The following is a 12,323-nucleotide window of genomic DNA, read 5'->3' as shown; positions in this document are numbered from 1 at the left end:
CAAAAAAGGAAATAAAGTATTAGCTATTATTAGAGATAACTAAGACGCAGAATAAAGGCATGGAAAACTATTCAATGAAATATGGAAAAATTCCTACATGGGGGAGGAGGAGCAGGACCAACACGCCCAAGTAGACTTATGGAAGCATTACTGACTTCACTTGGTTGTAGGTGAAACAGGGGGATTACAAGCTTGAGCCAGCCTGGGCTACAGAATAAGATCCTGTTACACATAAATGATACCAAACGCAAGGCACAAATAAAGAATTAAAATTGAAAAGACAACCCAGTATGAAAGAGAGACTTCAAGATATCCTACAAGTTACCCAGCTGCCAACAGGTACACTTACTATATACCAGGAAAATTCCAGCCAAATCATATCGAGGCACCATCATGCCCTCCCCAGAGTGGCTAAGATTAAAAAGACACACAATAGCGAATGCTAGCAGAGCACTGGAACCCTTAGAGTGCCATCCTGGTGAGAGTGGAGACTGGTATAATCCTTTGGAAATTTGGGACAGAAAGATAACAGTCTTTATGACCTGTAGAATTCAACATTACAAAGGATGAAGTTTTATTTATTGAAAAAAAAATTAACTGGGATACAAAAGGAAGCCAAGATAGAACGTGCACACTGGCCAAAGACGGTACCTGTATTACAGGTGAATTCTGCAACCCTGTGAATGTGGATGGAATAAAAATGACTCCAGATGCTCACTCTAAGTACAAGGCTCTCACAAGGGCATGGGTAAACAACCCCAAACGGCTTTGTGATGGGCTAAGCGAGCGATGCAGTTTAGAATCCAAGGCGTGAGGGACAGTCAGAAACAAGTGAAGGACAGTGGCTGGCGCGAGCCTCACACCCCTGCCCGGCGTTTTACAATGCGCCCACTGCTGAGCGCAGCTCCAAAGGCCTAGAAGCAACCAGGAGCTCGAGGAGTTCGGATTCGGGCTTCTGAACACCGTGCTCTGGTGAAGGGAAGTAGAGTTCCTGGGAAAGGATCCAGGAATCAACAGAGAAAAGACATCACATTCCTGGGGGCCGTCTTTATCGTTAAAAAGACAGGAAGTGGGCAAAAAAGGACAGGAACAGAGCCAGACAAAGATCCTGCATGATGGTGATTCCGTTCCAGAACCGGACTAACAGCTACCAAGAGAAGGTAGGAGGTTGGGTTCCAGTAGTGGGGCCGACCTGGTGGGGTGCATGAGAGGGGTGTCTTTCCCCCTTTCCCTCCTCGGAGAGGGTCTTGCTAAGTGATCCTACTGTCAAGCTAACTCATGATCCTCCTGGTACAGTCTCTGTGTGACTACAGTCATGTTAGCGCGAAGTTAATAAAGAAGTGGTACCGAGTCTGCATATTAGAGTCCAAAACACGCTGTGCTATTGTTACATTTTAAAGGGAAGGATATTGAAGTTTTAATGTGTGTAAGGTTTTAGTATGCACTGCGTTAATCTGCCTTATCGGATCCTTGTAGAAGCCAGCACTACCTGCTCAGGCCGTGCTCTCTTGCCTTGCCACAGGATCCTGTTTGCTAGAAACATGGCAGCTGCGGGACGCTGTATATTTTTTCAGGACTGGGATCAATAAACCATACAAACCAGGTGCAAACATACAGATTAGTTTTGTTTTATTTTGCTTTTTAAAAGACAGGGTCTCACTCTGTAGCCCAGGCTGACCTTGAGACACCCTGTAGCCCAGGCTGGTCTGAATGAGGTTTTTGCCTCAGCAGCCTGAATGCTAACATTACAGACACGAGTTACCACACCTGGTTCCAAAACGCTTTGGACTTCTTGGTTAATGGCACACCTCTGCAGGAACAACTCACTTGTTCACAAGGTGAGGACTATTTGTTAAAACCTTAACAGATCTGGGAGGTGGCTTAGAGGGTAAAGCCACTTGTTACCAAACCTGCTGACCTGCGTTCAATCCCGGGCCCTAACTGGTGGGAGGAATGAACCGGCTCCCGTAAGCTGTCTTCCTAGTTCTACACTTACGCCATGGCAAGCGTGCATCACTACGCCCCTACCTTACCCCGGCAACCAATTTTTACCAGTGGGACTGGAGAGATGATCAGAGGCTTAAGAACACTGGTCACTTTTCTAGAGGACCTGGGTTTGATTCACAGCACCTCTGTGGTGGCGCACAACTGACTGTGACTCCAGTTCTAAGGGATGTAATGCCCCCTTGTGGCCTCCTTGGGCACCAGGCACCCATGTAGTACACAGACATACATGTAGGCAAAATACCCCACACTACACACAGACATTCTAAATGAATGTCACTTAAATTGTTCTTACTATCACCAACCAGTGTCGACGGGATCAACCTTTAAAATTGGTTGCAGCAAAGACGACACTTTCTTTTTAAAACATATTTATTCTAAGTGTGTGTCAGCATGCATGTTTCTAAGTGGGTGTGTGCACATGAATGCAAGTACCCGGGGAGACCAGAGCTCAAGTGATGGGCAGTTGTCAGCTGTCTGACCTGTGCACAGGGAACGGAACTCGAGTCTCCTTATGGGCTCTTAACCATTGAACCAGCTCCTAGCTCAAAAGATGGACTTTAGCAGGAGTGGCTGGAATGGTAACTGGAATTATTGCTTTAACCGCTCCAGGGAAGACATTATATAAAGCTTTTATGTGTGTGTTAAGTGGCATGCGTACCAATGTGGCGGCCAGAAGAAAGAGTTAAATGTCTTCTGTCCCTCCATCTGTTCCCTCAAAGCAGGGTCTCTCCCTAAGCCTGCGGCTTGTGTGCTCTTGACTAGGGTGGAAGGCAGCAAGCCCCAGTCAGCCTTCTGCTTCCAACCGCTCTGGACCTGGGACTGCTGGTGAGCAGGGGGCACGTCCTTGTTAGATGAGCGTTGGGATGTAATGGCCCTAGAGCGGATGCTTCTAATTGCTGGACCATCTTTGTAACCCCTGGATTTTGCATTTCTTATCATGCGTTTTCTGAGATTTACACATACTCTTTACTTCTAGTGACGGAGAGCACTTAGTGTTTTTGGAGAGCATGAAAACTAAAAGATGAAGTAATGAGCTTATTTAAGGACTTGGGAAGATGACAGGTAACTTTAATACCTCCATTTATTGGTAATAAAATAACTTAGGACATTGTTAGATGTATCTCGTAGGTAGAAACTATTTAATCCGTAGTTTTCCTGGAAGAGCCAATGGATTCTTGATAGTTTTTCTTACCTTCATACATTTTTACGATTGTTTTACATAGATGGGTGTTTTGCTTATGTGTATGTGTGTACACCACGTGTTTGCCTGGTACCCGAGAGACCAGTAGAGGGCACAGGATCCCCTAGGACTGGAGCTAGAGATGACTTGTGGGTGCTGGGAATTGAACCCGAGTCCTCCTGGAGTGTTCTTAAGGGCTGAGCCATCTTTCCAGGACCCTTGATATACGCTAAGTTTTTTCTTTTTAATTTTTATTTATGTATCCGTGTGAATGTGTACCACCTGCAGGTAGGTACTCGGGCCAGAAGAGGGCACTGGGTTCCTTGGAGTTGGAGTTACAGGTGACTATCCAACATGGATACTAGGAATTGAACTACGGCCCTCTGGAAGAGCAGCACGTACCCTTAAGCACTGAGCCCCCAGCCCTTGGTATTTCTGGATAGAGTAAAGAGAGGAAAAGCATCTGTCAAGGCCTGACTATTCCACAAAACCATAAAATGTGGCCTTTGAGTCAAACTACTTAACGGAATGATTCTCAAAGTGAGAGATGAGGACAGACAGAATGGCTCTATCACCTGAGGGAAAACTTCCTAGAAATGCACAGCTTTCCTCTAGACCCTTCCCCTTGCATCCTCACGCACCTCCCTGAGGACGCCTATCCTAACGTTGCTCAGGAAAAGGGAGTCTCCGTTTACTCAAACTTCTCTAGATGATGTATTTGCATATGACAGCGTCAGCCTTTCAGTTAACAGCCTCTATGAGGAAAGTGGTTTATAAAGATCATATCTCAAAAGGAAACAAAAAGGCAAGGGAATTAATTTTTATTAACGTTATTGCTAAATGCCTTAACAGTGTGATCATTTGAAAATACTCTACAGTGTGAGGTTTAAGGCACAATGAGTCCTAATTAGTGCTTTAATAAGTGTGTGAGCACTGCCTTGTACCCTTCCGGAATGTCACTTATGGTAAATTAAGGGACACTTCCCTCCCGATCTTCCATTAGTATTTTAATGCTGGGAGGTGGGAGAAGGCTGATCCATATTCAGTAGGAAGGAGGGAAAACAATAACAAATTGGCATCTCTTCTGTGAGCTGCCCCACAGGCCAGGCATTTTTATGTTCTAATCATTATTAAATGACTGAACATGACACCCAGAGCCCGGCGAATGATTGCGTCCTTCCATGAGAACGAATTACAAATGAAATGAAAGATCAAGCTGTATTAGGGGACTGCCTCTGGGAAATGAAAATCTTTAATTCTCTTTTATTATTGACATTTATTTGGCTGCCGTGAATAACAACAGAGCACAGAGATTCAGCTATGCTTGTGCACTGAATAGCTTATCCCAGGGCTCAAAACTGCATTAACATTTATCATGTTTGCTTTTGTAGCTGACACCACTGAACAGATTCTCTATCCATCTTGTATTTATCATGCGCTGCAATATACTGCATGCTCTAAGTTCATTTTCATACGGCGGGAATGGCAGGATTAGCTACGTCTTGCATCAAATAAATTTCCGACTAGAAGCATTCTTAAGCATGGTTTAATAGATTTAATAAAGCATGAAGTAAGTTCAAAAAAAAAATTCAAGAAGACAGGGAGGCCAAATTTCAGTTTGGAGAAAATTATGCAGATTGAGAGTGAGGAAGAGGCTTGTATGAGACGTGATCCGGGATACAGAAAGACTTACGGAGGAAGTCTGCATACAGAGAATCCCTGCAGCATCTTATGAGTCTGGAGGTAGGATTACATTCCTGTAAGAGGCCTACATGGTTGAAGTCAGAACTGGTCCACACACACCAACAGGATAGTGATCTTGTCTGCGTCATGTAGAGATGCCATTTCATGGGTTATTTCTTTTCTCTTAAAAAAATTAACAGCTTGCCTCACCCTGCCACATCAGTGCTGGGCTGCACAGTACCTGGTGCCTTTGCTGACAGGAGCCTCCTTGGCTTATTTCAGATCCCTCCTAGAATTCAAGGCTTAGCAAGGATACTTATCTTTTTTAAGGAAAGTCACTTCACATAGCTACAATGTATCTGAAAATTTGCTTTAGTTTTTCAATAGCTGTCAGCATTGAAGATTTCAAATATGTACCTCTTAGGTATAATGGCACCATAATTCCCCTTGTAGCTAATGCCCAACTTCGACAGTCAACTCCTGAGCAGTTTTAGTTCGCGTGATTTCACTTAACTCTCCATCTACTGACTTAGATATATTTTAATGCTATTATATAATTATACATTCATATATAATTGGGAACTGAACCTTTGGAAGAGCAGTCAGTGCTCTTAACAGCTGAGCCATCTCTCCAGCCCTCCCACTGACTTCTTTTGAAGCAAATCTTGACTTTGACCTTTGGTAAGTCTACAAACAAGGAAGCTGAGTTCCCTTTGTCTCTCTGTATCCCACTTTGTTAAAAAGTTACTTCAGTAGGCGTGGTGGCGGACACTCGCTATCCTAGCCAGCAATAGGAAGGCGGAGGCGAGAGAACTGCTCCAAGTTTGAGTCCGGGCTAGGTACACAGAGATAAAAAAGGGGAGCCTGGGCTACAGAATGAGAACCTATATCAAAACTGTAAGGAAAAATATTAGACTATATTCAACATTTTAAGTAAATTCATTTTAAAGATCTTTAAAGATTATGTTACATTCAATATTCAGCTGAGTACTAAACAAGTACACTGGCTTAATTATATCACTGTTTACAAAAATCATTAACTAACCGATTGGATTTAGATGAACCATTCAGAAAGAATTAACAGACATATTTAGCTTGAATAGTAGGTGAAATATATTATAAAGTAGCCTCATATTAAAAATATTAATTAACTAATAATATGTTTGATTTCTTGAAACTTCTATTGAGTTTCTATGAATGCTATAAAGACAGACATGAGATTTGTCATCTTCAAAGAAAATATGAGGTCATAATTAGTAACTGAGCTCGTTGGGAAACTGAGGCAGGGAGATTACAAATTCAAGGTCGGTCAAGGTCAGTCTGTGTTACACAAGGAATTCAAGGCCAGTATGTATTCGGTGAGACATTCTCTTAAAATAAATTGTTACATAAAACAAAGTATTAAAAAGGGCCAGGGACAGAGCTCAAGGGGAGAGCACTGGTTTAGCATGCAAAAGGCCCCAAATAAGATTTCTAGAATTGGGTTGGACAGCATGAGTCAGAGGCAGGTGAGTTCCAGGACAGCTAGGAATACAGAGACTGTCAAAAATAAAATTCCCAGTATTGCAAAAATAAATCAACAATGACAGAAGAAAATTCAGAAGAAACAGTTCTGGATTTGACTTGTTCATAATTGAATAAATGTATTTTCTTTGGATGCAAGGGTATATATATATGGTATTGTTTTTGAAAAGAAAGAGATTTCTGGACTGAGAAAATCCTCCTAAATTTCAAAAGCAAACAAGCTTCATTGATTGACTTTTCATAAAATATAACCTTGAAAGGAAGATCATGTCCACAGGGGTAGGAACAAGGAAGACAAACTGTGGAAGGCACGCGACTGAGGAAGGCTCACTGTAGAGGGGAAGTACAGTTTGTTGCAGTTAATCTCTACTTAACACTGGATTTATCACGTAGCTCCCACAGTACCTGTAGCCACTATAGTGTCATCTCTCCCTTGGGTGAAGATCACGGTCCTCTGCCTCTTCGAGTTCACCTTTGGAAGAGCCTGCGTCTTTCTGGCTATTTCTTTAATGTCTTTAGTCTATTAATAAGAGAGGGAAAAAAAATTCATGGTCAGTGGAATAAGGGAAGATTTTACAGTAGGCTAACAGCTCTGCTTCTGATGCGATCTTAGTATTTACTACAGCACATCTGAAAAGAGACTTTTAACCATACAAAAATAAAGAGAACAGCTTTATTTATTCATCTGCGGGAGCTTCTGGGGATCAGTCTGCCCAAACTCCACACCTACAACGGGGTCTTATTTCATTCGCCTTCAACGCCTGCCCTTCATTTTATTCCAAAGCAAACCTCGGGCACTTTGTAATCCGACCTGTAAGTGTGTTAACGTGTTATCTCTGAAAGGAAATGACTGAGGCAGCACGCGGTCAGTCGGGATGTACTTGAAAACGTTTTGCCTGTCTCATGAAAGGACCTAGGTTCAGTTCCCAGTACAAACCCAAACTATCTTAACGCCCCTGCTGCTCAGCAGAGCATTTCCTGGGCGGAGACGTCTCCTACCTGAGCCCTTCTGCCCAAAGGAAGGGGGCTTTCCTGTTTTCCAAAACTTATTAGTTCAGGTGTTTACAGAGTACGATTGGGCTGACTTGGGAAATAATGAAACGAAGATGATGCCTATTTTTCAAAAATCTGGCAGAGGAAAAGAAATGCTAACCTTACTTTATTCTGTAAAGTCTTAATTTTTCTTAGGAAAGGGCATTTAAAAAAACACGATAAAGGAAAAAAAAAAAAAAAAAAAAAAAACCCGATGAGGAGCAATGAGGTTTACATCCTTCTCCACGACTCGGGGCCGGGGGTCTGGACGTCATCGTCTCTCATCACCTAAGGCCACTCATCCTTTTGTGTTCTCCCTTCCAAATGCTCTACATAGCCACATACACATTGGTTATATACATATGCATTTAACATTAAGACATTCATTTTTTCTTTCTACACTGGGTGACTTTTAATATTATACATTCTAAATACATCCATCTTTTTTCCTGCAAAGTTTATGATTTTATTTTCACTTAGAGCCGAGAAATATTTTAACTATGTACTAGATGTTCATTATCCATCAGTCTGATGATGGGTACGAAACCTGGCTGCATTTCCTGGCAATTCAAGCAGCAATAAATATGGAGGTGGAGGGGTTGGGGATTTGGCTCAGTGGTAGAGCGCTTGCCTAGCAAGCGCAAGGCCCTAGGTTCAGTCCCCAGCTCTGAAAAAAAAAAAAAAAAAAAAAAACCAAACAAACAAACAAAAAATATGGAGGTGGAAATACCTCCATGGTAAGGTATGGAGTTCTCTCAGTTCATACCCAGGAGTGAAATAGTTGTGTTTTATGGTAGTTCTTTTTTTTTTTTGAGGACCCTCCAAATTGATATGCATAATTGATGTACTAATTTGCACCCCCACCAGTAGTGACTATTTTTTTTTCTCTACATCATTGTCAACATGTACAATCAGATTTCTTTCTTATTCCCCCTCCCCCTTCCCCTTGCCCTCAACCTCCCACCTCCGATCTGAGGACCAGACCCAGGGCCTTGTTCTTGCTAGGCAAGCGCTCGACCTCTGAGCTAAATCCCCAATCCTGTCACCAGATTTCTTAAAGACAGCCATTCTGGGGTGAGGTGGGCTGGGGATGTTGAATTTAATACCTCTAAAAAATAATTATTAGACATTGTGCAGAAATTTCAGTTTTCACAGGTCTTTGATCTATTTTGAACTGATGCTTGTCCAAGGAGAAAGATATAAACCTAGATTCCTTCTTCTGTAAGTGAGTATCCAGTTTTTCCAGTACCCCTGGTTGAACGGGCCATGTGTTTGTCTTTTTTTTTCTTCCCATGGCTGAATGATAAAAACCCTAAGAGACGCTCACAGCTACAGAATGGCTCTTCTAACTGCACAGAAGTCTACCGAGATGTATAGAGTTTGGGGACTGGGCAAGTGTCTGTTTTGAGTGGCTACATTAATATAGCTTCATGATGTTTTTATAAGTTCATTAGAATAAAATTATTTTGTATTTAAAAAAGAAAAAAGGGGCAGGCAGTTAAGCCTGTATGGTAGCATGGGTCTGTGATTCTAGCACTGGAAGGAAGAGGAGGGGGATTGGTGTGGTCAAGGCCATCCTGGTCTAGACAGTGAGTAGAGCTCAGCCCTACAGAACGACAATCCAGGTCAGCCAGGATAACAGAAACCAGCAAACCGACCGACCGACCGACCGACCGACCGACCGACCGACCGACCAACCAACCAACCAACTGACCGACCAACAAAAAGAACAAAGAAAGGAAATATGTAAAAACAATGACAAGTTATTTCTCAAAACCTTAATACTATTTTCTTGATATTCATTCATCCACCCGCCCCCCTCAGGCAGACAGACTTCCTCCATGTAGCCCTGGCTGTCCTCCAACTCGCAGAGATCCACCTGTCTCTGCCTCCAGAGTGCTGGGATTAGCAGTGTGTGCCACCATGCCCAGCTCTGATGCTGTTTTCCATATCACACAGACCACAAGCTTTGTATCAGTGGTTCTCGACCTGTGGGTGGGGTCAAGTGACTTTTTCAGAGGGGTCACATATCAGATATGCTACATATCAGATACTTATATCATGATTCATAACTGTAGCAACAAAATGATTTCATGGTTGGGGGATCACCACAGCCTGAAGGCTTACAGTAAAGCCATTAGAAAGGTTGAGAACCACTGCTTTATATGATAAACATTTAACTTGAAAGACAATTTAAGGTGTAGAGCTCCACGCCCGCAATCCTGGCACTCTGGAGCCTGAGACAGGATAACAGCAAGCCCAAGGCCAGCTTGGACTGTGAGAGAGAGGGAGACGGGGAAGGGAGGAAAGGAAGACAAAGAAGAAATAAAACACAGAGGCACTAGTTTTAAAGGTCACGTCTTCAGCTATTTCATTATGAATTATGTACTTTTGAGACAAGGTCTCCTATACCTAGGGTGTCCAAAGTCTCTATGTAGCTATGGTGGGTTTGGGACTCTCACTCTCCTGCCCCTACCTCTCAAGTGCTGGGGTTACAGGTGACAGCTGCAACATAGGCTCCTCTGCCCAGTGCCCCACACATTCAACATCTTTTTGGGTGTCTTAGAGAAACCCAGGACTTCATTCCATGCACTTCTAATGCCATCCACAGCCTGGGCTTTTCGGCACAGTTTATCACTGTGCAAAGTTTCACATGTTTACAGGAAAAGAAACACAGACCAGAGAAATGTTCAACTCTCTAAATGAGGAAGATATATATATATTCTCCATACATATATATATGGAGGAAAAAAATCACATACAAAGAGAAACATTTAGGTCAGCAAAGCAGGAGTCATGACAGCATTCAACCACTACAGAGAACACAGAAACTGATATTTAAGGAAGTATGACAGACAGGCATGCTGGCACACTCCTATGATCTTAGCACGGGGGTTAGAAGTGAAGGTAGGAGGAGGGGATTGTGAAACTAGCCTGGACTAGCTCACTTTTCTGCGCTTATCTTAAAGGGGAACAAGTCTGGTCTTTGACAAGAGAGTGAGTACTGGTGGTATTAGTGGGCAGAATGGGGAAAGTGACACAGAGGAGGGGCCCTTGGCACCTTTATGCCAACAGAATGGCACGGGACGCTAACCAGTCAGCAGTGACTGCCTGCTTCATTTATGCTTTCCCATCCACTGGCCCTTGCGCTATAACAAAGCTTTTCTTCTCATTCTCAGCTAAAAAGAAAGGCTGAAGAATGAATGAATGAATGAATGAATGAATGAAAATTTTGGAGCTAGGCTATTAGAAACAATTTTAGTACAAATATATTTTACCACTAAAAGATTTTTATGATTACACAAGATTCATATTTAATAAAGCAGAAGTTTACTATCCTTGGAGCACAGTCTTATGCAGTACATGCAGTTTATTTAAAGTTTAAAAATATTTAAATCTCGTTTGTGTGGATGTAGCCCCGTGGCATGCACGTGGAGCTCACAGGGGGTTCTGGGCACCAAGCTCAGGCTCTCAGGACCTGCCCGCTGACTCGCCATTAAAATCATAAAAGTGGCCATTTAAGACTGATATATACAACATATATAACAGAGAAACTTTTCTAGATTTACCCAACCCTTCTTCCAGTATCCACAGACACAGTGGATGTCAAATCTTTTCATTGCTCGCTCTAGGGTATGAGTATGCACCTAATCCAAACATCTCACTGTATTCAGGATCAACTGCTTACAAGAGATGACTTTATGGAGTGTGAATCCTTTCTCAAAACCTCAATTTCTATCTTCGCAACACTATAGATTTCCAAGTTCACAGCATCTCCCTCTCCTTCTTCTGTCTTTCTCCCTCACATGGAGAACTTTACAACACAGCAAATCCATACTTACCAGGATGACCTCGAATAACTTAGTAAGCGTCCCTAAGGCTCCATCTACTAACAAAATTAAGAAAATACTCAAAGGGATACAAATTGGAAGGGAGGAAATCAAAATATCACTATTTGCAGATGATATGACAGTGTACTTAAGCGACCCCAAAAGTTCCACGAGAGAACTCCTTAACCTGATAAACAACTTCAGCAAATTGTTGGGGTATAAAATTCACTCAAACGAACCAGTAGCCTTCATCTACTCAAAGGATAAACAGGCTGAGAAAGAAATTAGGGAAACGACACCCTTCACAATAGTCCCAAATAATATAAAATATCTTGGTGTGACTTTAACCAAGTAAGTGAAAGATCTGTATGACAAGAACTCCAAGTCTCTGAAGAAAGAAATTGAGGAGGATCTCAGAAGATGGAAAGACCTCCCATGCTCATGGATTGGCAGGATTAATATAGTAAATATGGTCATTTTGCCAAAAGCAATCTACAGATTCAATGCAATCCCCATTAAAATTCCTACTCAATTCTTTATAGGGATAGAAAGAGCAATTTGCAAATTCATTTGGAATAACAAAAAAAACCCAGGATAGCAAAAACTATACTCAACAATAAAAGGACTCCTGGGGGAATCACCCCTGACCCCTGACCTCAAGCAGTATCACAGAGCAATGGTTATAAAAACTGCATGGTATTGGTAGGAGACAGGCAGATAGATCAGTGGAACAGAATTGAAGACCCAGAAATGAACTCACACACCTATGGTCACTTGATCGTTGACAAAGGAGCTAAAACCATCCAATGGAAGAAAGACAGCATTTTCAACAAATGGTGCTGGTTCAACTGGAGGTCAGCATGTAGAAGAATGCAAATCAATCTATTCTTATTGCCCCGTACAAAGCTTAAGTCCAAGTGAATCAAAGACCTCCACATCAAACCAGATACACTCAAACTAATAGAAGAAAAAGTGGGGAAGAGTTTCATTCACATGGGCATTGGGGAAAATTTCCTGAACAAAACACCAATGGCTTATGCTCTAAGATCAAGAATCGACAAATGGGA

General features: G+C 42.3%; 1 protein-coding gene across 2 annotated transcripts in view; it reads right to left on the bottom strand.

The window, feature by feature from the left end:
• Adk (adenosine kinase) overlaps positions 1-12,323 on the bottom strand; it is a 382,119-nt gene that overhangs the window by 52,858 nt on the left and 316,938 nt on the right. For both annotated transcript variants that reach the window (XM_032917960.1, XM_032917961.1), the window contains exon 9: positions 6,800-6,914. In XM_032917960.1, coding sequence (XP_032773851.1) covers positions 6,800-6,914 — 115 coding nt within the window. The remainder of the gene's footprint in view (positions 1-6,799; positions 6,915-12,323) is intronic.

The sequence above is a fragment of the Rattus rattus genome, chromosome 12 (assembly GCF_011064425.1).
Source record: "Rattus rattus isolate New Zealand chromosome 12, Rrattus_CSIRO_v1, whole genome shotgun sequence".
Lineage (NCBI taxonomy): Eukaryota > Metazoa > Chordata > Mammalia > Rodentia > Muridae > Rattus > Rattus rattus.
This window is presented reverse-complemented; position numbering and strand designations above follow the sequence as displayed.